Source organism: Canis lupus, chromosome 17, assembly GCF_011100685.1.
Source record: "Canis lupus familiaris isolate Mischka breed German Shepherd chromosome 17, alternate assembly UU_Cfam_GSD_1.0, whole genome shotgun sequence".
NCBI lineage: Eukaryota > Metazoa > Chordata > Mammalia > Carnivora > Canidae > Canis > Canis lupus.
The window spans coordinates 31,864,197-31,889,905 of record NC_049238.1 but is presented as its reverse complement, the minus strand read 5'-3'; the positions used below and the strand labels follow the sequence as shown (position 1 = coordinate 31,889,905).

The 25,709-nt window shown below is 37.0% G+C and overlaps 1 protein-coding gene across 4 annotated transcripts in view; it reads left to right on the top strand.

Annotated features, from left to right (window-relative positions):
- THUMPD2 (THUMP domain containing 2) overlaps positions 1-25,316 on the top strand; it is a 37,894-nt gene extending 12,578 nt beyond the window's left edge. For 3 of the 4 annotated variants that reach the window (XM_038561342.1, XM_038561343.1, XM_038561345.1), the window contains 6 exons: positions 1,412-1,464; positions 3,172-3,259; positions 10,635-10,706; positions 11,191-11,305; positions 21,159-21,267; positions 24,386-25,316. In XM_038561342.1, the coding sequence (XP_038417270.1) occupies positions 1,412-1,464; positions 3,172-3,259; positions 10,635-10,706; positions 11,191-11,305; positions 21,159-21,267; positions 24,386-24,710 (762 nt within the window). In that variant the 3' untranslated portion in view covers positions 24,711-25,316. Of the gene's footprint in view, positions 1-1,411; positions 1,465-3,171; positions 3,260-10,634; positions 10,707-11,190; positions 11,306-12,462; positions 13,419-21,158; positions 21,268-24,385 lie in introns of those variants that run through there. The other variant, XM_038561344.1, reaches the window with a different exon arrangement.
- Positions 25,317-25,709: the final 393 nt, after the last annotated feature.

Here is a 25,709-nt window from a genome sequence, read left to right as displayed (position 1 = left end):
TATTCTTCCATACCTTTAAATGGAATAATAGCTAGCCATATCAGAATTTTATGTTGTTTTATTTTTCAGTGTTTTCCATTTGATATTTTCACTTTTCCAAAATAATGTTTGATGTATGTTCATTACTGTCATGAAAATATTTTGACTCCAAGAATGTTTTGACATGAGAGTGTCCTCCTTCTGTCTCCCCTTTCCATTTCTCTTGTCTTGTGCTCTGCTGGTTCCCATCTCCCCATTTCTACTTGGCCCCATATCACTGCCTCAGAATTAGTTTTCTCATAGTTTAGGTCCTAAATAAATATAGCTCATTTAATTCCTATCAGCCATTTCATGTAATTAATAATAGCTATTAGCATAATTGACAACAGTAAAATTGTACAGTAAAGTTTGTGACCAAAAATAACAGAAGACTCAAACCTTAAAAAATTTTGTTCTGCAAAATTAAGAGAAAAAATTTTATAGTGGGAGAAGCTAGTCTCAGTAACATTTGAGTGTAAAAATATCAGTGTATTTTCTGAGTATCGATTTTAATTAGAAAAGAATCCTGATAAATACTTTTGCTAAAATGAATAATGCAAAAAATTGGAAAGCTTTGCTTTGATGATCAAGGATTTAAATTTACAAAGTGGAGTCCATCCCAGATCATTCTTTTTAAATAAAAATTTGTCAATGTTAAAGTAATTCTGATTAAACTATATAGTAAAAATAACCTTGGAGTCAAAGTATCAGAGATCAAATGCTCTTGAGGTCAAACATTGAGTCGGAATATTCCATGAACTCATCAGACTACTAAAGTAAAATTCTAACTTTTAAAATTTAATTGAGCTACTAATTATAACTTGAGACATTTAAATCCTCTTAATGGCCTAACAGGAGAAGGACAGTACAGAAGAAGCAGCTCACCTACAGAAAATAGAGAAAAGGTCACCCTTGCTATGATATCTTTGGCCTGAAGAAAATTTTGTTTCCCTGGAAATATGTGTAGCCTGTGATGGTCCTGTGTGACCTCAAGTCTTGTTTGAAGTTGGAATTAAGATTGGTTTTAGGAAGTCTTTTCTAACCCACAGTGCTGAAAAGTCTGATCCAGTGATGATAATTCAGAATCTCTGGGAAGAAAAAACTCAAGATCTCTTCAGAACATGATTCTCCATATTCCCTGTATTCTGAGTTATCCTCAGACTCTTTCAGTGGAATGTACTAAAAATTTACTTTTTCTCTGCTCAAGAAAAATTATTATGGAACATCTTTCCATATATGACAAATAGGGCCTTAGATTTTTTTATTAAAATATAGATTATTAGAAAAATAAAATTTAAAAATAAAACATAGTTTCAAAATGGAAGTTTTCAAATTGTCAGTGCATTTTGTAATGCATTTCCTGTTCTGTTCTAACATCTATTTGTTCTTTCAGATCTTCATACATCTAAATGATGTTTACTCTGTGGTGGGAATCCCTGTGTTCAGGTAGATCTTATTCTCTAAGCTTCAGATTTGTCCCGTAGAGTTTGTAAAAGTAAGAATTTATCCTCTTATTTATCATATGAAATGTCAGTATACCAGAGGGGGCTAAAAGCAAAGCATTTGGGTTCTTTACTTGAGCCAGTGAAGTGTTTTCTTGGTGCTTAATGCATATGATTTAATCTGGCCAGTTAGAGCTATAAAAGATTTGATTATAATCATTCACTGATTACATGATTCATCCTGAAAATTATATCTAATTATTTCTATTATTAAATGATTTTCACATGCCCTTAGTCTGTTGGCATCTGGAGTTTTTATTAAAATAGAAACATAGTTCTTAAAATTCACATTTGAACATTCTATAGTCATTATTCTTTTATTGTGGGAGAGTATTTCCAGTATTTAAAATCTACTTCAGGTATTTCTCTAATCTTGCAGGGTACTATATGATAACAAATGCAAATGACTCATTTCCTTATTCCAAAATATTTGTTGGACACATCATGTAACAGGTACTTTTCTAGATGCTTTGGGAAGAAAGAGCTAGCTGGATGAAAATAGTGATTTCTAGCTCCTTGGAAGCATTTAAATATTGTTGGTATCTTCAAAACATTTTATATGTACATCCTTGTTTACATACTATAATGTGATTTAGATATCCTTTTTCTAGATTCTAAGAATGGAATATTTTTAAAGATTATAAAAATTCAATAGGAATACCCCATTTGCTCTGAGCTCACATCTAGGCATCTATAAGCCAGAACGTAAAAAAAGGAATGGTTAGGGTGATTGTAATAGCTTTTCTCAAGCTTGCTTGTTCATAGCATTAGAAAGATAGAAATAATATTTTGAAAACTTCCATCAAATCTGGAAACACTGATGGTAGCAGTGATGAGGTAGAGGATGAAGTATGAAGTAATACATAATGGAGGCCAGTGAACTCATTTGAGAGATGTCTACTTCAGCTCTTCATTCCATAAATTATTTTAGACAATGCAATGTCATGCTTCATTTCATCTTTTAGAAAGACGCAAATGAGCAAAGAGCAAATTTACAAAAGCAATCTTTTTCTAGAAAACAGATTTCAAGGGTTAGCATCCATTCAGCCCTACTTCCCATACTACATCTGTATCAGAGAACAATATGTTCCTCTTGACTCCAGATCAGCAAGAAAAGTTCCCGTGTATTCCATATCAGAAAGCAGAAAAATATATTAACATTTGAGAGAGATTTCCCTATGTGTTTAGATTTGTATAAGTCAAACACTTCTTAAGAGTTTAAATTTCAGTTGTCTAACAAGTTTACCTTTTTTTTTTTTTAAGATTTTATTTATTTATTTGAGAGAGCGCATATAAGCCAGTGGAGGGGTAGAGGGAGAGGGAGAAAGAGGTTCCCTGCTGAGCAACGAGTCCAGTGACACAGTGCTCTATCCCAGGGTTCTCAGACCATGACCTGAGTGGAAGGCAGATGCTTAACTGACTGAGCCACCCAGGCACCCCACAAATTTACCTCTCTGAAGTGTCACACTGGCTGGTTAGACAAGGTGCCAATTAGAGAAGGTATTTTTTAATAAGGCTAAACTATTCTGTAATTGAGGGGATTCTTAGATGAATATGTTGATATGGACAGGTGAATCATTTTTATTTATATCATGATCTTCTTTAGACTATCCAGTAATACTGGGTGTTACTTTGTTACTTTTCTTTGTAGGGTTCCTTTAGCTAGCAGAGCTTACATCAAGACAGCAGGCCTGAGGTCTACCATTGCATGGGCAATGGCCTCTCTCGCTGAAATTAAGGTAAGGAAAATGTTTGCATTCTTATTAATAACAAGGTACTTTGTATAATAATCGACTGATTGATGGTTGCTAGCTTTCTTTTCCTTTCTTTTAATTTCTCTTTTTTTCTATCTTTTTCTTTCTGTTGCCATTATATTTATGAACTGCTACAGCGATATGCTTTTATATATGTTGAACTTCTGAGAGTATTTTGACTATGAAAAAGCTGAGTTCAAAGATAGCTACATTTTATTATTTCTAATCTTTTATGTCACCTATAAAACCTCTATTTCTTAAATTTTAAGTTTTTCTCTGTGACCAAGATCTGGATCAATGTTTATAAGTGTTCTGTGGACATAAGAAAATAATTTTTTTTAGTCAAGAAATGTCTGCTATATTATTATTTTCCTAACTGTACAATTCTGAAAGAGGTATTTCAAAATCTCATTATGTTACTGTATTTATATTTTTAACTTTTTGCACTTCTGCTGGTTGTTGCCTTAGTCTGCTGCTGTCTAGTTTGGTATATGCGCATTTAATGACTTATTGCTTCATCGGGAATTGTGCCTTTTTATTGTAACATAAAGTTCTCTTTATCTTGATTAGTGAGTTTAAACTTAAATTTCATGTCTTACTAATATTTTTACTCCTTTTTTTTCCTTGCATTTGCTGCATTTCTTTGCCACTGCTTTATTTTCAACTGTGCTTTCAGTAATTTTTTTTTTTTTATAAACACACAGCTGTTTTAACCACTCCGATGGTCTCTGTCTGCCAGTGAGAGAATTTAGTATTATGACAGACATACTTGATTATATTCCTTCTATTTACTGTTTATTACTTCTTATATTGTTTCTTAGTTTTATTTTTGCCAGTTTGATCAAGTTACTTGATAATCATTTCATTACTGTCCTTGAGGTTGGAGATTATACTTTATTGTTGTATTCTACTAATGGTTGCTGTTCCCACCTCTCTTGATTAAGCACGTGGGACTCTGCTCTTCTTCTTTCTTTCTTTCTTTCTTTCTTTCTTTATTTATTTATTTATTTATTTATTTATTTATTTATTTATTTATTTTTTATTTTATGGTAGTCACAGAGAGAGAGAGAGAGGCAGAGACATAGGCAGAGGGAGAAGCAAGCTCCATGCACCGGGAGCCCAATGTGGGACTCGATCCCGGGTCTCCAGGATCGCGCCCTGGCCAAAGGCAGGCGCCAAACTGCTGCGCCACCCAGGGATCCCTCTACTGTTTCTTTAAAACAAGATATCAGCTGTTTACTTTGTCAAGACACTGTTTTCACCACCAAGACACTCTAAACTTACCCTCTTCCTTATCATGAGACCTCTAGAGGGCTTTTCTTCTCTTCTCCTAACCCACCTTGACTCCTCACTGTAATGAGACCTTTGAAACATTTTTATACCCCTCCACTCCCAACCCCCAACAACTAGATTGAACAAAATTATTTACCATGTGTCAAAACTTCCCCGAGATATGCACCTTCTGATGCAAAAGTTCTTATTTAGCACTTATATTTAACAGCCCATCCTTAACCACGAAGGTGTAATTATGTATACACACACACACTTTTCTGTATATTACACACAGGCATACCACAAGGTATGTCACTCTTCCCCACTGTTCTTCACTTTGTCTTTCCCTATTTGAGGTCTCTGCTCTGGTTTCTTTGTTGGCTGGTTAAAGTCTTATCTAAGGTATTTCCTCAAGTGTGGTATCCAAATAATGCATTGTCTGAAATTCCTATATATCCTCAAATTTGTTTTTCATCCTGGGATAAATACCCATCTTGGCTGGATGTAAGAATCTTGAGTGGCAGTCCCTTTCCCTCAAGGTCTGTAGATGCTGTCTCATTGCCATTTACTTTCCTGTGTTCTAGATGAACAGTACATGCCAGTGTGATTTTCCTTTTCCTTTATAGTTGCCTGGTCTTTCTGCTTGGATGCGTGTAAGACTTTTCTCTTTAATTCTCTACAGTTCAGGAGTTGGGGTAACTACGTGGATGGGCATTAGGGAGGGCACTTGTGATGAGTGCTGGGTGTTATATACAAATGATGAATCACTAAATTCTACTCCTGAAAACAATACTACACTATATATTAACTAACTTGAATTTAAATAAAGCCTTGAAAGAAAAAAAATCCTCTGAAGTTCAGAAATATTAGTAGAATATACTTACATATGTGTGTTTTTTATTCATCCCAGAACTTGGTGTATCTGACTGCCTGAGTTCTAATTCTGGCTCCACCACTTACTTGCTGGGAAACTTTGGGCAAGATATTTAACATCTCTGTGCCTCATTTTCTCATTTGCAAGATGAGAATAATAATCTCCTGGGGGAGAGGCACCTGATGGCTCAGTCCATTGTCAGCTTCTTGATTTTAGCTCAAGTCATGATCTCAAGGTTGTGAGATCAAGCCTTGTGATGCACCGCCCTGCTCAGTAGTGAGTCTGCTTTTCAGATTCTCTCCCTCTACCTCCCTCTGCTCCTCCCCCAGCCCCCACATATGCACTCTCTCTCTAAAATAAATAAATCTGTAGAAAAAAAAAAAAAAAGCTCCTGGGTCATGTGAGGATTAAGTGAAGTAGCATTACGTGATTAGAACAGTGCGTGTTATATAGAAAGTGTTTAAGTATTAGCTGCTGCAATGGCAATAATAATTATAGTTATAATAATTATTTGGAATACATAATAATTATAAAAGTTACTGTTATTTCTCTGGCTCAGGCACTCTATCTTTCACTATTTATGTAATTGTTACTGACTCAACTGTCTTGCTTTAGTGACTTTTACTATAAACTACTTTGTTTTTCTGCTTCTGAGATCATAAACAAGTTAGGCTTCCTGGAACTATCCTCCAAGTTGCTTGTCCTTTCTCACATGGTTTCTATCTCTTTATATTTTGGATCTGCATTTTGAGTTATTCTTGAACATTATTTTCCAAGCTATAACAAGAGTCATAGAGATATGTTCTACTTTATTCATTGGAATTTTTAGCTTAAAAATCATGGTTTTTTAGCTTTGAAAAGTTTTGTGCATGTGCACATACATTTGAATACCTCTAGAAGCTCTTAATTTTTTTGTTCAAATACTTATCTATCTTCTCCAGGAGTTCTGTTTCACTAGATGTATGTTCTGATTGTTCTGCCTATTTATTCTCTTGCTACTCATGGACCCCTGCCCTTTAGATGTGCTGTTATTTTCTCTTTGGCTCACTGGGACTCAACTTGTGGTTATTAAAATATTTTAAATGGCTAAAATCCTATTAATAGTAGAAGGCCAATGGATCTCTGGTGCCACTGGGCTTGACAGTATAAAGAGAATCTGTCAGCCAGGCTGAAAACTTTTCTATTTCTAGGTGAAAACTTTTCTATTTATTGGTCTCCCTACAGATCTATAGATCTCTGAAGACCAGGTTCTCCCCATTCCAATGATTCTCCCTTCTGGGCTTCAGTGCTAGTCTCTAATCCCCCACCCAGCCATGGCTGAGAGGCCTCATACCAGTTCCTTCTGGGTCCCAAATGAAGCCCAGGGCTTTCTCTTAGCACTAGTTGCCTGTATGTCTGAGCATCACCTGGGCTTAGGGGAAATAAATGCTTGGAGTTGAGAGAAAAGGAAAAAGCTACTTTAAGATTATCATGTTCCCAGAATCCATGTTTTCCTTTTTTATTTGATTTTAATCTTTAGTTCCAAATTTCTTTTAGTCTAGGGAGAGAGAGTTATGGTTACCAAACTGCCAGTGATCTCACCACAGTTTATATAACTATATAACTATATATACACACACACATATATATGTATTATATAAATATAAATTTATATAACCACCCTATACAAGTTTGAAATGTTACCTTCATCTTGACATAAACATCCATTTGTCAGAAAAGTAGAAAGTAAATTAAAATATCCAAAGTAATGTTTGATAAAATTTTCCCTTATTGTGAGTTTGCCTTGTTAGAACCTAGAGTAAGGATTGTTTCTCTAAATGTGACCACCAGCATAGGAAGTCTGTTAAAGCATGAAAGAAGTAGCACAGCACAGTAGTTTTGAAGGAGTTTAGTATTTGTTATAGGATTTCTTTTCCTTTAGTATCCGTGGTTCTTGTTCATTCCACTTTGAAGAATGAAGAGGTAGACCAGATGAAGAGTGGTGGGCAGCAAAGCAAAGTTTATTGAGTGAGTGATAATAAAGCAAAGTTTATTGAGAGTACAAAGCTCCCAAAGAGGGAAAGGACCCAAGAGAGTTTTTGTGAGGTTTTTTAATCCGATTAACCCTCCGTGCTCTTGTCACCCAATCAGGTTTTTGTCATGTACCTATCACTTGGGAAAGAGTGGAGGGCCCCTTCCAGGGTGTTGTAAAATCCTTTTAAGGGTGGTTTCCTCTTAGGGCGGGCCACCCCCCTTGTCCCTGCCTGCCTTTCGTCCTCATATTCTTCATTATAATGACCCACAGTGTAAATTATCCCAGTATCCAACCTTGGGTATGTCAGTGCCACTAACAATGAAATCTAAACATAAGGATATTAGATATTTTTCACATTTACCACAAACTGTTCTCCTTCCTAAATATCCTAACAAGGAAAATCAAGTTCTGCAAGTCTTAGTTATTAATATAGGCATGAAAATACTTGTCTACTTCTACCTGTGTACCCAAATGTCATAGCTAGAGAAAGTCCTGTGTAACATAAAGATACTAAATATATTTAAGGTCAGATCACATCATGGAGCATGGACCAAGTTGAGAGGAGGAAGAGCACAGTATTAAGCTACATATTAAGATCTTAATAAAAATTAGTTCTCAGACCATTGTTATTTTTAACTAAATTGTCATTTAGATCATTATTCTTTTTACTTAACCATCCCTTCACGGGGCATCCATCAGCTACTCTCCTTAGAATTACTGCTCAGGGGAAAATCAATCTCTCTCTCTCTCTCTCTCTCTCTCTTTCTTTCTCTCTCTCTCTCTCTCTCTCTCTCTCTCTCTCTCTCTCCTGAAGGACATTATGTTTCTTTCCATTAAGTGCCCTCTGGCTCTGACTGAAACCGGGCTCTCCACTGAGCACTCTGCTTCCTCTGTAGACATTTCAAGGGACCATGGGGCTAGAGGTGGTAGGTGTCCTGCTTGCTCCTCATTGTTCCTTTTACCCAGAACCTCTCTGTGTGTTTGAAGAACATGCCTTGAAACTATCCAGTCACATGCAGACCTCTCTTCCTGTCATTTCTACAAGAGTGTAGGACACTATTGCTGTCCTAGTTCTTTAGGATCTCAATGTCCACTCTGTAACCTGATCCCTTAGTGTCTTGGCTTCCCTACCTCTAATAATCTACCTTAGTTGTATCTTAGACCCTGAGGGATATACCTTCCAAAAATATCAATTTCAAGAATCCTGTTCTCAGCCTCTTTCTCCTTCCTGTTCAATTCCTCTAGCACCTTACCACACAGTTCCTTAACCCCTGGGGCCTCTAGTCTTTTGACCTTACTTACCATTGTCCATTATTCATCACCCGTCTTCACCCCTCATTCACAGCTTGGATTCTATGTTCTACCATTATAGTCATTTCCTTACCCACACTTTTCACTCTCTTGCTTCTTATTTGACTTAAATATTGGAATCAGAAAAAAACTTCAACATGTTCTCCTCACCAAATCTACCAACATATTGGAATCTGTGCCCACATACTTTGCCTTACCATCATCACAATAAGTGAACTGTCCTTATTTCACTCCAGTACTTGCTGACTGGATTCTATTACCTCATGCCTACTTCAGGACTTTTCTCTCTACTGCACATTCCCAGCAGCATGTACCCTTGATTTAATATCTTGAAACTTTAAAAAAAATAACCCTTTCCTGAACCCACATGCTCCTTCTCTGCTTCCCTTTACAGAAAGACTCTTAAAAATAGTTGTCCATATTTGGCGTCAGTACTTCCTATCTTCTCCTTCTCTCTTGTGCCCACTTCCAGCAGGCTGTCATCACTAGCACTCCACTGACACTGCTCATCTTACTTACCTCTTAGCACTTTGATACTGTCATCACTCTTCTTCTTGAAACATTTTTTTCCACTGTTTTTTGGAACACCACTCTAGTTCTCCTCCTACATCAGTATGTGCTGCTGTCAGTATGCATTGCTGAATCTTCATCTACCAACGTCTATACTTAGGAGATCACCAGGGTCCAACCCATAGACTTTTCTTTTTTAACTTCTCTCACTTTCTAGATGACTCATCTAGTTCTGATGCTTTAAATATCATTTATGACTAACACTTAGTGTTCCCAACTTTATATCTGTAGCCTGAACCTCTCCCCTGAACTCTAGACCCATATGTTCAACAAATCACTTGACGTCTATACTTCATCTAAGAGGTAGCTCAAAATTAACATGTCCAGAACTATACTCTTTGTCTCCTTCAAAGCTGCTTCTTCCCATCTCTTCCCATCTCAGTAACAGGGAGCTCTGCCAGTTGCTCAGGTCACAAAGTCGTTTCCTATCACTGCCATTTTTAACATTCCACTTCTCATCACTTTTACCAATACCACTCTTAATACAAGTCACCATCATTTCTTGTTTGTATCCCCTAACTAGCCTCTCTGTTAACACTCCTACCCTTCTCTGATCCATTCTCTGCAGAGCAGCCAGAGTGATCCCACTGAAGTGTAATATGTTATTCCTCTGCTTAGAACCCCCCAGTAGTTTCCTATTCTTCCTAATAGAACCAGAATCCTTGCAGTACCTACAAGATGTGACATGATGTGACCCCTCCATAATGGGAATAGTTTTTTCTCCAAATTTCCTCTTTTCCCAGGCACAGGTAGGATTACACTTTCCTGACCCCTTCAATTTATGGGTGTCATGTGACTAACATACTTTAGCCAGTTAAATGTCAGTGGAAGTAATGTGTCTCACTTCTGGATGGCATCTTTAAGAGCTAGTATATAATTTGTCATGCTTTTTTCCCCTGTGCCACAGTAATGGCAATGCTCTGGATGGTGACCACTTCATGAGTTTGGCTTCCAGAGTAAGAAGCAGAAGCACCAGATGCCCATCTGTGAGGAATGTAGCATGAGCTGTGTATTTTTCAACCTTTAAAATTTAGGGATTGTTATTACATGCAGCATAATCTAGTGCATCTTGACCGACTCACCTAGCTACCTCTAATGTGGACACCACATTTTCTCTCTCACTCACTGCAATTTAGCCACACCAGAAACCTTCCTAATGTTCATACACCTGCCTTATGGCTTTAGCCACCTGAAATTCCTAATAAAGTGCAAAAAGCAATCATTACTCTTGAAATGTTGATTCCTTGAGTTTTAGATTTCTTTTATAATACATATTTATGATAGGCTGTATAACACCAAATCAATATTTCTGTCTGTAGGCTGGTGCATTTGTTTTAGATCCAATGTGTGGACTTGGAACAATACTTTTGGAAGCTGCTAAAGAATGGCCAGTAAGTTCTACGGTTTGACGAACCAAGCAATATATTTACTTTAATCATTAGATGTATATTCAATTCCCAGTTATTTACAAGTAGATTGTCTTTTTAGGACTATTAGCTTTGATTATATATGAGTTGCTATTTATTGTTGTCAAAATAGATTATGAAGGGTTAATTAAATTGCTGTGTTTCTTAAAATAATATGACAAATTTAGAAAAATGTAAACAATTTCAGTGATTAGTCATGACAGATTATGCTAATTCACAAATTCTTTGGACATTTGTTATTGTAAAACATAGTTTGTAAAAATTAACAATTCTAATTTTTTGCCATTGAATATCATTTTTAAAACATACTATAAATTTGTTTTAAAGTGAATTAACAAATCTATTAAATTCATTTTCATTATTTGAGAAGAAGCAAGTAGGTTTTCTTAACTACATAAAATGGCAATAGTTTTATTTACACTTAAAATATGAATTTCTTTCCTCATAGGATGTATATTATGTAGGTGCTGATGCCAGTGACTCCCAGTTATTAGGTGCATGTGACAATCTGAAAGCTGCAGGCCTAAAGGATAAAATTGAGTTACTAAAAGTCTCTGTTATAGGTAAGATACTAAAAATGCGAACCTTTGGGAAAATGAACATATGTAAATATATTTAGAATCATAATAGTAAACAAAATTCACTTTCCATACATATATAAAGGTTGAATATTTTATACCTTATATCTGTGGGCCTAATCCTTAATTATAACTTATTTTTCAAAAGATTCATTATTAATAACAACCTTTATTTGGTCTCCCTAAGCATTTAAGTGAAAGTACCTTTTTGAGATGAGTTTGTTGTCTCTGAACCATTTCTCACATCATAACCAGGGACCACTTAATACAGGCATAAAATAAAGAAGACAGTACAATATAAATAACAAAACTCTGGATTTCTTCCAGATAAACTGAAATGTGAATTATCTTACCTTTCCCCTGCCTCACATTGAACAGTGTTCCTGTGATACATAGGAATAAGGTAACCAACCAGACCTGTTTGTTAAACAAGCACTTCCAATGCTAAAACTGGAAAGCCTGGGGAGAACCAGAACAGTTGGTCCCCCAGTGAGGTAGAGGAAAACCGTTACTCCCTTTTTACTGATGGGGGATCAGCAGTGACAGACATGACAAGAAATCAACTGTGCCCTCTCCAATCAAAATCATATTTCCCTAAGACTCATAGTATTTAGACTGTTTTAGACAAGTCTCACATTCTTTATTTCTTTCCTTTTTCCGTAGTACATCTTTCTCCCTTAAAAACGAGCACATTCAATTGCCAGCTAAGAAAATGGTATTCTCTTGACACAGGGTGAATAGTCAGTAGTTGGTCCCAGTGTTTAACCTTTAATCTGTAGGAACAAAATATTGTTTCAAAAACTTTTATTGTAGAGGAAAAGTAGTAGAATATCAAGAAAATATTAGGATAACTTATGCATAAAAACATAATAAAGCAGCCTGAAAGAAGACGTTGTATTGTTGAATCTCATAGTTGTTTGCTGCCAACAACTATTTTTTCAACCTTTCTGTCAAAGCTTTTAATTGGACTTTATGCATAAGACAAATTTCTAGAGGAAACCGATGAATGATGAGGCTGAAATCAGCTTTCATGAATTCTAATTTCTTTCAGAAAGCTGTTTTGGGGGTACTTTCAAGAAGACTGGGATGGTTTCATCAATTGTTGCAGAGTAATGGATTTTCAAACCCTTTATAATCTCCAGAGTGCCTCAGAGGTGTCAGGAAGGAAGTACCGAGCTGTCCGGCCTCTGCCGCTCTTCCAACTACATTTTTATCTTTCTTCAGGTGGGGGACATCTTCCAAAGATTTTACTTTAAAAATAAGCAAGGGGCTCAATTGTTGTTTTTTCTTTCTTAAGTGTTGAAAACAAAAGGTTCTCTATGGCTCCAAGTGGCCAAAGAAAGGAAGGATCATTCTAACTGCCATGTTAAGAATAGACTATAGCAGGGAGGATGGAGACAGGACACAAAGAAACCAGTTACAGGCTATTGCAATAATCCAGTATGAAATGAGGTGACTTGGGCCAAAGTGCTATTCATGGAGGTGTTGAGGAGAGGTCTGATGCATACTTTTTGAAGGTAGAACGAGCAGGATCTGTTGTTGGATTGAATGTGGCATGTGAGGAAGAGAGCAAGAATGACTCAGCTTCCTGGCTTGAGCAGCTGGAAGTGGGGTTGCCATCACTAAGTTGGGGAGAACTGCTGGGGAGCAAGTTGGAGTTTTGGAGCCTGTCAAGTTCCATGTGATCATTAGGCACCAGTGAGGAAGATGGTAAGTTAGTAGCCCCATGCCCAAATCTGGAGTTTAGGGGAGAGGTGAGGCATCATCAGTATAGGTGACATTTAAATCCAGATCACCTAGGGAATGAGTATAGATAGAGAAGGGAGAGAGGCGTGGGGGTGAACAGAGTACTCAAGAATAGAAGCTAGGTTACCCCAGGCCAGCAGCAGCCATCAGGACATGTTTCACTAAACTGTTGTTGAGGCTCATAGCATCATCTTATTGCAGTCTTTAAAACTATCAATTTGGGTAACCCTGGTGGCACAGTGGTTTAGCACCGCCTGCAGCCCAGGGTGTGATCCTGGAGACCCCGGATCGAGTCCCACATCCGGGCTCCCTGCATGGAGCCTGCTTCTCCCTCTGCCTGTGTCTTTGCCTCTCTCGCTCTCTCTGAATGAATAAATAAATCTTTCAAAAAATAAATAAATAAATAAAAATAAAACTATAAATTTGATACATTTTTCAGGGATCCCTGGGTGGCGCAGCGGTTTGGCGCCTGCCTTTGGCCCAGGGCGCGATCCTGGGGACCCGGGATCGAGTCCCGCGTCGGGCTCCCGGTGCATGGAGCCTGCTTCTCCCTCTGCCTGTGTCTCTGCGCCTCTCTCTCTCTCTGTGGCTATCATAAATAAATAAAAAATTAAAAAAAAAATATTGATACATTTTTCAAACTTACTTTTCTTAGTTACAATTGAGATAAAATATATTTCACTATGTTATTTGTAGATTTTTCTTTCGTGAATTGTTTTCAGGGTAACTTTCTGGAGGAAACAATAAACCATCTATTTTAAATTTCTTCATCATCCTAACATTTTAAAAATTTCAGTCTAGATGGAACCATTTAGACTTTGTGTACATGGGGCCCCATCTTAACTATTTAATAAGTAGCCCTTCATTATACTTCTCTACTTTAGAGGTGGACATTGTAGCTAGGTCCAGGTGTTTATTTTCTTCACTAATTTGGTTTCACCTTTAAAAGCTTTAATCATAAACACAATTTAGAATGTTGAGACCCATGAATCAGTCTCTTATTCAACATTGACAGATGTAGAGATCCCACCCCTTTTTTACTATAGTAAGAGCACACAGACTTCAGAGTCAAACAGACCTAGTATAAATCCTGGCTCCATCATTGTTTGTCCAGTGTATGGCCTTCACCAAAATCCTGGACCTCTGTATTTCATCATCTAGAGTATGAAAATAATCGCTACTTCATAGAGCCTGTGATAGGGATTTATCACATACACACATTGAGTCTATTGCCTAACACACAGCATAATTAAAGACCTCTGTAAACATGGGTATGTCTAGGAAGTTAGTAATACTCTCATCATTGTTTGTTTCTACAGAATCACTATCTTTGTTCTCTTTGTGTACTTTAATGACTATTTTTCTACTTTTTTAGTGAAGTTTACTTTGTAACTTTCTACTGATATAAAAGGAGATGATCCTTTAATATGCAGAAATTACATGTGTTTATTCCTAAGTTTTAATTATCATGAAATTTTGGAACCAAATGAATGTTATGTTACAGGCTATCTTAGGAACTAATTAGTCATTGGTTAGGCTTTGTTTTTTGTTAATCTACAGGTATATGTACATTCCTAGGATAAGATAGCTGTAATACATGCAGGTTTCAGCAAAAGAAACACATGTATAAGTTAATTAAAATGAGAGAATTGTTGACAGGTGAAAAAGAATGTTTTCATTCCTTCCAACTAGACATTATATAGTCTGCCACACATCACTTTGGTGAGAGTTTATAACAAGCTTATTGGGATCCCTAGGTGGCGCAGCGGTTTGGCGCCTGCCTTCGGCCTAGGGCGCGATCCTGGAGACCCGGGATCGAATCCCACATCGGGCTCCCAGTGCATGGAGCCTGCTTCTCCCTCTGCCTGTGTCTCTGCCTCTCTCTCTCTCTCTCTCTCTCTCTCTCTCTCTCTCTCTGTGACTATCATAAATAAATAAAAAAAAAAAAAAAATTAAAAAAAAAAAAAAAAAAGTGTTTATAACAAGCTTATTGCTTGTGCTTTGTTCTCAGATGTCCTTCATTTCAACTCTTGTAGGAGTAAGGCATGCTTTTTGCAATACACGCATCAGCTGCCCATAATATGGTGGTTGCATTTTCTTTCAGAACACTGTAAGTTTTCCTCCAATACCTATCCTGCTCTTGTTGGCCTGGTGTTCCAGCCACATGTCTTGTGGCCCATGCCATATTATGTAAGATTCATGAAGCTGCTGGGCTGCCCATTTGGGGAATCAGAAGGAAAAGTGGGAAGTGATGGGTTAGTTATACATGGAGTATGTGGAAATAGGGAATAAGAAGCTTACCACAGACAGTTGAGTGTTTTTTGGTTCAGTGGCTTTACAGTTTATTGTATGGTATCAATCCTTATTATTTGATAACACTTATATTGTATAACAAACTCAGTAGTAATAAGTTTTTAAAAGCACATGTTTAATGAGAAAGTTAACACAGTTTCCATTTCTAAAGAAAGCTGATGAACACATACAAGCGAAATGTTTATTGACATTTATCATCACTGTGAGGACCATGATGATCCCACTTATCAAATGAAACAGATCTGTTTATAGGAGCATCTAGTATTTACTCCAAAACATAGTTATTTTAAGGAGACTGAGCCCAAAGACAGCTATTTATCAAATGCAGCTAAAGAAAATGCATTTAAAAAAAAAAAAAAAAAAAAGAAAATGCATTTAACTATCACTCGGTGAAGCATGACTTTTCATTTAGATCAAATAATTATTCTAAATTAATTCTGCTCATTTTCAATACCAAGTTTTCTTATGTACATAAACAAAATGGAGCCATAGCTATTAATATGTTGATTCCATTGGTAGAAGACCTTTACAGAGTTAAATGTTGCCAATTTTGTTTCAGTATTATCAAATGTTTCAAAAAGAAAACCCATTAAATCTGTTCCAATAATGCTTTAGCTTTTCTTTTTCTCAGTTCTTGGAAATTTAGGAAGTTTTTTCTGTCAAAGATGATGTCTTTCATAATTGTAGTGCTATAGTAAATTCCGCTCAGAACTGCACGTGTGTCTGTTTATGCAGTATTTAGTGGTAACTAATATTCTACTAAAGAAATCTGTGAAGCAGAAATGTACTTGGAATTTGGTATGCTACCCACAGAATTCATAATTACCTTCAAACAAGCACTGATGATAAATGAAATAGAAACTTAGGTTATCAAAATAATAAACTTTTCAAAAACCATTTTTTAAATATACAGGGGATAACTAACCTGCAAATTATTTGTAATGAAGATGGTTGCAAAAGAAAAAAAAAATTTGAACATAACAAAACACATTTTATTTCCTTGCCCATCATCAGCTAGGTTTAAAAATATTTAAGCCTTCAAGGAATTACTTTGTGGGTCAGCCGAAGTATTCTACAATGGTCCTATAAAGTTTTTTAAAATAAACCAGTAGTGGCGCCTGCCTTTGGCCCAGGGCGCGATCCTGGAGACCTGGGATCGAATCCCACATCGGGCTCCCGGTGCATGGAGCCTGCTTCTCCCTCTGCCTGTGTCTCTGCCTCTCTCTCTCTCACTGTGTGCCTATCATAAATAAATTAAAAAAGAAAATTAAACCAGTAGGCTCATTGTGGTTGCATTTTTTATAAAATTCATTGGAAATCTATAAAGAATTTTGCAAATGTAGTGCCCATAAACATAAGTTTTTGCAACTTTTGGAAAATAAAGCTGGCAACAGGAGGACATTAAAATCACTAAAAACACCAAGGAAGAAATGAACAAATTGAAACAGTGAGAGGTCAATCATGCACAAAATTTAATTTTGAAATGCTATGAATACACCTTGGATATCTTATAGGAAGAATCTTCTAATGGCTTTCTTTGATTGGATAAGCATATATTCTAGAATAGAATGGAATCAAATTGAGAAGGGTTTAGATTCTGCAGCCTCTACATTGGTAAACCAATTAAAAGAATAATAGAGACAATTTACTTGAGTTTTGTGTTGTGAAAATGTTTGTCAAAGGCTCTCTAAATGGAGAGATTGAACTGGGGGGCTGAAATATTAAACTTTCCCTATGAAAGAAACAGAATTAAGAGTATCCTTCACTTAGAATTTTCTCTGAGCTCTCCTGTTACTTTAGAAACTATGGCTCTGTTACCTTAGAACCTATAAAGAAAACACTTTCTCAAAAAATATTAGGGTCTACAGAGAGTTTATTAATCATAAAAGTGAAACTTTGAAGAATAGCAGGCAATTTTATGAAAAAAAAATTTGAAATCCGTATTAAAAACAAATACTACATTCTTCAGAAAAATATCCATAATGACATGGGATTAGAGACTGATACATCCAAGAATCTAATCAGTATAAGATTACAGACCACAAAAAAAATCATTTTACTTGTTAATTTTGATGTTGATATCTTAAAAGTTTGTGGGTTTTCTTATTTCAGTGTGCCCAGATACTATTTTTTTGGTCTACTATAATAATAAACCAATTTGTCAGACAATAAATATTTCAAAAAATATGGAATTTTATTCCTAATCATCTTGTTCTTGAAAATGTTCCTGTTTGGACTATATATTAAAAGGTCACCAGTTCCAGATGCCAAACTATACTTTGCATATTTAAAACTAATTATGAGCTTCTGGATGAAGATAACAGAGTGAAACTTTACTGAAGGATTTATATCCTTCTGCAAGGAATAGTAAAAATAGAAGGAAAAAAATCAGCAGTAGCAACCAAAGAAAGGGCATAATCTCATACAATAAACCTCAAAATTTGGCCACAATGGAAAGAAACAGGAAGTTATAGAGCAGTATAAATAAGTAGAGTCCATAGAATAGTGGCTGTTTACAAGGTTACTGACGCCAAGTGTGACTCCAAAAATATACCCATCTAAGATGTCATTTTAGTACAAAGACATTTTCAAATATAAAAAAGTTCAGGCATGGTGCCTGGGTGGGCCCAGCTGGTTAAGAGTCCGGCTCTCAGTTTCAGCTCAAGTCATGATCTCAGGATGGTGAGATCAAATTCTACATGGGGCACCACACTTCAGCACAGTCTGTTTGAGATTCTCTTCCTCTCCCCCGCCCCCCACCCCTCATGAACGTGCTTTCTCACTCTCTCTAAAAATAAAAAAGTCTCAAAAAAAAAAAAAAGTTCAGGCAACATTTCACTAAAAAGCCCTTCAGGGGAAAATTTCTAATAAAATCCAAATATCTAAGAAAAAAATCAGCAAGAATAGAGAAAGCCAAGACAGTGATTGGTCATGAGGACTGAATCAACTTAAAAATACAACCGATTTTAAACAACTATGAGAGTTACAGACCAAGGACAGAATACAAATGTATAAACCTACACAGTAGAAAGAACATTGAACAGTAGGAAGTATGAGGAAAGAAACAGGAAGAGTATGTGCAGTTTTGTAGAAGACCTCAGTTTATTTAGTCATTTGTCTAAATATGCACAAAAAGATACCTTGAAGGCTCTTGAAACCTATTGGAGGAAAATATATCAGAGCCGTAATCCTGAGTTTTAACTAGTTCTTACCCATTTTTCTCCTGGAAGGAGGGAGAAATAGAGCAGGTCCTTTTGTTCAAGACTTATCAGTATGTTAAATTTTTTTAATGTTCTTGAATCATCCTGTAGAGTTGTAAAAAAGAGATGATTTTTACATATTTGTTTTGAGCTATGCTTCTATTTCAGAATTTTATCTCCTTAGTTACAGGCAAACTCTTTGTTCGCAGGCAGCTCAAAGCATTTAATAATTTAAAAGATTTTACAGTGTTGAAAATTATGGGTCAGGTGCTCATGATTTCAGGAATTTCCTCATCAGAAACTCTGGAGGTGGGGCCAACAGGCTGTGTTTTACCAGCCCTTCAGTCGATTCTGATATATACTACATAGTAGATTTGGGATGAAGGAGGCAAGGATTTGCATTTGTAGTTCCCAGGAGATACTGCTGCTGGTGGTAACTCCTGACGATGCTGCTCAGGAGATACTGCTGCTCTGAGAACCAGTGCTGGAGGAAGAGTAGGAAAGAGGCCCACCTGGAAGCAGTTGCCCTGCATGGCCTTTGAGGAGCCGGGATAAGGGAGCACTGTTCTGCAGAGCTACTTTGAAGGATTCTGGCCACTGGTCTCCACCTGGCTGTCATCTGCCCGTACACCCAGAGAGGACATTGTACAGAATAACCACAAGAAGAGCTGTTATTGAGTGCTCACTCTGTGCCAGGCACTGTTCTAAATGCTTTCTGTAAATGATCTCACTTGTAAACTTCTGAGGTAGGTACTCTTACCCTACGTTACGGACGAGGAAACTAACGTAATAGTTTCCCAGAGCCCCCGCCCTAGTTAGTAGCAGAGCCAAATACAAGCTGTCTGATACCAGGGCTTGCCTGCCCTCTCACATACATCAACAACGGCTTATTTTATGTTCTATTAGAAGATAGCATTGCTTACTTAGTTCCAGAACTTTTTGAAAAGATTATTTTGTTAACTTTGTTCCCTCAACTTCTAAAATTATTTTAAGCAGTTCAGCCAATTATATAATACAGAGTAGGAAAGTTGCAAACAAAAATAGAGACTGACAAAGAAAAAAAAATGTTACCAAACCTGAACAAATTGGGCAGCTAATATGTGTGTGTCTGTGAGAGAGAGAGAGAGAGAGAGTGCGCACAGAAGAAAGGCATGGGCTCAAACTCGAGAGTAAACTACTGTTGTGGTTTCTCATGTATAAAACATCCGATAACCATGATTGCCTTCACTGTACATTGCCTTGAGTAGTTCAGCAAAAAGTATAGAAACAGTATTTAAATGTACATGTCCTATATCAACACCGTTAAACTAAATGCATGAAATTAGAATATGATTTGGAGGTACCTGGGTAGCACAGTTGGTTGAATGAATAATCGACTCTTGGTTTTGGCTCAGATCATGATCTCAGGATCATGAGATCAAGCCCCACATCAGGCTTCATGCTCAGCAGAGTCTGCTTGAGATCCTGACTCCCTCTCCCACTGCGCCACGCCCTCTCTAAAATAAATAAATAAATCTTTACGAAAATAACTACTCAGAAAAATAATTCCTGCCTGACTTTAAAAGAATATTACCCTGAGACTTTTTCTAACAACTTATTCTTTCTTCTACTAATCTCAAGCAAGGGTTAGAACTAGGAGAGCTTATCAAGTGTTCATTAGACTTTCCCAGGTAATGGGACTTTTTGCTTTGGTTTTAAATTTCCAGCCAACAAAAATTTACGTACTATTCAAGTTAGTAAAGATTATTTTAATTTTAATATTTTTACAGAATTAGATGCTATTCAAAATGAAAGTTGAGATATCGACCTTATGAATATCTAATTTACTTGGTGGGTAGGAAATAAAATAAGTAGAAAATGAAAAGTATACTAAGAAAATGTTGAAGTTAAGATTATGTGTATTACCTTCTGATAATCTAATTTCTGAGAAATGTAAAGATGAGAAAAAATTAGATTTAATCATCAAACACTGTATTTAATTTTGTTTAGTGATAATATTCATTTTGTTGATTTGTTTAGCCTCTTCTCTGGTCTTAGGTCTTAAGTAGATGTTCGTAACTTTTGGGTGTCCTTTAAAATTTCAGTGAAAGCTAAGATCATCTCCCTTAAAAGCAAAAAGATCTACACACATAAAATTTTATATGAAGAGGGAAATGAAAGTTATAGGATATAATTTGTAGAAAATTCTTCTAAACAATGTAATGTGTTTCTTCTTGGATCTGTGTGGATTCTTCTAAACAATGTAATGTGTTTCTTCTTGGATTTCTTCTTGGATCTTGGATTCTAGTCATGTAATATGTTTAGAGAGTTCAATTTTCTGATTAATTTAAGATTCTGCTTAATTTATGTCATTTTATCATAACAGAAAAACCAATTTTCAAAAAACAGAATATAACAACTTTATCATTTATTTTTTTAGTGAAAACCCTTTTGGAAACTTGTAGTTTCTTGGACACAATGTTAGCAACCCCAAATTTTATTTAATATGCAAAAATAATTCTGAATATTCAGCTTTCTCATATTTAAGTTATAAATATCTCAACTTAATGTAACAGGATTCTCTGGTTTCTGTATTCCAGAATTGCCACTGCCCTCAGAGAGTGTCGATATTATTATTTCTGACATTCCATTTGGGAAAAAGTTTAAGTTAAGGAAGGACATCAAAAGCATTCTACAAGAAATGGAGAGGTAAGTTGTTGAGTTTACTTTTATAATTTTTGCATTATTGAGCATATAAGCAAAATACATCCGAGTTCCTCAGTTAAGATTTGATTGCGTTTTAGTAATTTCCCAGAGCTTTTGTAACTTAATTTTGAGTTTTCAAACCAGAAGCTTATAATTGAAATAAATAGTTATCCTGTATCATCTTGCACTAGAATAAGTTTTATTCTGAAAAAGATTCCAATTTTTAATTCTTACCTGAAATTTGAGTATCTGAAATAGTGACGTGTATTTTAATCACCAAGGTAGGTAATTTATGTATTTACTTCTAAACCTCACAAGAACCCTGCCTCCTATGTGTTGATCCCAGACACTTTACAGATGGGAAACTGGGACCCGGAAAGATGAACTTTTCCTCAAGATCACAGCTGCTGAGCCACATGGCAGAAGCCTCATAGGGAACGTTCAGTAACACAGAGAGGTTACAACACTGCTGATTTTAAAATGAAGATGCAGAAGTGTTATCCATGTCGTGGTTTCTAAGGTCTGCCTCAGGGAATAGAACTCAAAGTATTTCTTTGAGAGCCTCAAACAGTGAGGGCTGAATATGTATTTTTCTGATCACTTAAGCTGGTGGTAAAGGAGAGAACCTAGAACATATGGAAGAACAAAAGATAGGATGAAGAGGTCAATTCGTTAAATGTCTCCGTTGGGCATTTGGTAGAACAATACAATATAAATGTTCAGGAGCCTTATGTATCTAAATAATGTCACCACTAGAAAAAATGAGCGTGGAAAAAATTCAGTGTCAAGGCTGGCATTCCTTAAGGAGAATTAAAACTTGACATGAAGTGTAAGCCCAACTAGGATGCTCCACACTTCTTTTGGATTATTTCATTTCTGAGCAACTTCTCCTGCCACACAGTCACATCACCCTTAACATATTATGTAAGATCTCTTTGTGGGCAACACCTATAATTCAGACATTTCCAGAGCTCCTGTACTCCCTTCTGCCTGATAACACATTTCCCTCAAGCAGATTTTGCAACCCTGACTTAAATGATATTAAAATCATTTCAGGAGCTTTTGAAAAACACTGACACTCATTCTCTACCCCTCCCCTACAAGGCTCCAATCTAATTGGCCTGGAGTAGAACGTGGATGTATTTCTTCACCACTTCCAGGCTAATTCTGTTATGCAGCCAGAGTTAATAACCACAGCCTTTGTGCCTAACTAGGCAAGTCATCAGCCATACTATGAAGCCAACTCAGCTCATGGTGAAATACTAATACATGTGAGCAATGACTTACATTTAGCCTGGAACTTTCCAGAAGATAGTCAAGATTTCCCCCCTAATTTGAAGGCCTCAGTAGGATCAGTTGAAAGTGTATGTATTGGGGGACCTGGGTGGCTCTGTTGGTTAAGCATCTGCCTTTGGCTTAGTCATGGTCTCAGGGTCCTGGGATGGAGCCCCACGTCGGGCTCCCTGCTCAGCAGGGAATCTGCTGCTCCATCTCCCTCTGCTCCCCATCTCCACTCATGCTCGCTTTCATGCTCTCTCTCTTTCTCAAATAAATAAAATCTTTAAAAAAAAACGTGTACATATTTGAACTTTCATGACCATGTCTTCTTGACACCTGCCCACAGCCTTTGTGGTTTGATTTTTTACTTTTTATATCGTTTGAGGTTTTATATAGTCGGTGTAGCATACTACAGTGTAATTTAGAGACTAACTTGTCTTGACATTGGTTGTTTAGATGAGGGAAAGCTACTTGCATTCCTGACATCTTTGTCAGGTATGGGAGAGATTCCCTGTAACTCTCAGCCCTTGAGCTGTCACCCTATTTCCTTACCTTTACAACCAAACTTATTGAAAGAATAGTCTATGCTTGACATCTCTACTCCTCACCTTCCAGTCTCCTTAGATTCTGGTAGCAACATTTGCTCCTGTCCTCAACTAAGATTGCTGTGCCTGGGTTCACTAATGACTCCTCATAATCCGAGCCACTTGTTAGTCCTGCAGCATTAGACACTGTTGAGACCACTCCCTCTGGAAAGTGTACACCTTTGACTTCCCTGCCGTCACTACTGTCCAGACTCTCTTAGCAGTATGATTCAGGGACCCTTCCTCCTCCCTCCTGCCTTAAACATGAAGTCTCTGTTCCTTGGCCCCCTCTCTCTTCTCACTCGGTACTGCCACCACCACCACACACACACCGCGAGATCCTCCACCATTGTGGCTTTACCTGCTGTGTCCTGTTGAAAGTCTGAAATCTCTTCCTGGAGCCCTGGGCTTCTCCTGGCCTCCAGGCTGTCTGTCCAACCATGGATGGGCATGTACCCTGCCCTGTTCCCTAGGTCCCTCAGCACCTTCAAACAGTGCTCTTTGCCTCCCTCCCCTTGTCCCCTCTGACTCACCCTCCTGCTGAATTCCTTTCAGTGCCTCCTCCTCACTTCTCCTGTCTGCTGCCTTTCTGCCTCCAGTTCCTTGCCAGTGCTCTGGGCCCTCACTGTCACTTGGCTTGCCTCATTCCTGCTTGTCCTTATCTCGAAGCACAGGTTCAGGACTCACCTAATGCCTTCCCAGGGCACCTGGGATTTTCCCTGAATGGTAGCATTTGCCACCCTCTTGAATTTACTTGCCTCTCTCCTACTTTCAGGAATATCTTCAGCAACTCAGAGTGCAGATGTGCTCTGCAGAATTTGCTCAAGTGATTGCATCTCAGGATCTTCCCTTCTTTTCCTGGTCTTCCCTGTTGTCCTTCCCTTGTTCCTTTCCTCAGTCCTTCTGGTGATTTTCTTCTGCCACCATCCTACTACCTTTAATATATGCTGATTCTTTAGGATTCTTTCATTTGTCTTTTCCTTTGTACAATCACTTATTAGAATGTGACTATGAATTACTTTGAGGCTTGCCTTTTAAGTAGAGTAAAAATAGATAATTAAAGCAGATTTGTGCTAGTGATTCTGTAATTACTATAATGAATATGCATTATGGAAGATACTACCTAATTATCAAAATCCTTGTGTTTAAATAGATAAAATTAAATTTCAAATTAAAAACACCAAATATTTTAAATAAAGTGGGATTGTTTGTTGTCTAAAAAGAAAGAAATACTCATACCAATTACCATTTTTCCTCAGAGTGCTCCACGTTGGTGGAACCATTGTGTTGTTGCTCAGTGAAGATCACCACAGGCGCCTTCAAGATTGTGAACAGAGCAGCATCCCTTTGAATTCTGAGGTCAGCCACACAGATGAACTTGGAATCGAAAAGTGCTTGAATCCAGGAGAAAAAACTAGCATACCAGAGACAGTGTCATCTTCATCTGAAGCCAGTAACCAGGAGGGCTTAGACAAAATGCTACCATTTGGCTCCTTAGTGCCAGTAGAATGCTACAAAGTTAGCCTTGGAAGGACAGATGCATTCATATACAAATATAGGAAGTCCCACTCTTTTGGACTCTAGCAGGCTTGCCTGCTGTAAGCCAGGTTCAAATCCTTTTACGGCAGCTGCATAACAGTGAAGGTGGTTGTTTTAGGATCTTAATAGGGCCACAGAATTCCAAGGAAACAAACTCCCCTGAGGACATGAGGTGTGGCTGCTGGACACAGGTTCTGAGTAGTGAGTTCCAGCTTTATTCTCTAGGAGCTAAAAGTGCTGACCAAGGCCAGTGAATGAATATTTATACCAAAGGACTCTTAAACTTTGTATTCTGCTGGAACATGAAAAGTTCTGCCCTGCCTGCACTATTTCTGAGCAGAAGCTACAGCTTTGAACAGAGGTTTTCAGAGGTTGATATAAAGTGTATTGTAGTCATCACAAGGTTGATGATGTTTAAACAATCAGATTTTTCTAAATATAGAAACTTTTATGTGTTACTTTTTTTGATATTAAACTTGATTTTTAAACCTGTAATTTTCTTCTCCATTGGAATAAAAATAATTTTTAACTGCAATATCTTTTATATGTCCCATATTATATTATAAAACATTAATAGGAATGATAACAATATGAATCAAGCCAGTATCATCCAACATGATGGAAAATAAAGTTTGCTCTTTTTCTTTTAAAGACTTTATTTATTCATGAGAGAAACACAGAGAGAGGCAGAGACAGTAGGCAGAGGGAGAAGCAGGCTTCATGCAGGAAGCCTGGTGTGGGACTCGATCCCAGGACCGGATCCCACCCTGAGTCAAAGGCAGACGCTCAACCACTGAGCCACCCAGGCATCCCAGTTTGCTCTTTTTATAAAGCATTAATAAATTATCACCTCTCTCTTATTTAAATTAAATGCATTCCTTGTGTTTACTACTGAGAAGAAAATAGGAAGTTGATGGAAATATGATTTTCATTTTTTCAATACTCTAAAGTAGTGACTTGGCTTCTTGGTTGTTTTAGTACTATTTGAACAATGTTTCCATGTTTGGGAAATTTCTCACCTTGTGAATCCCACCTCTCCAGAGT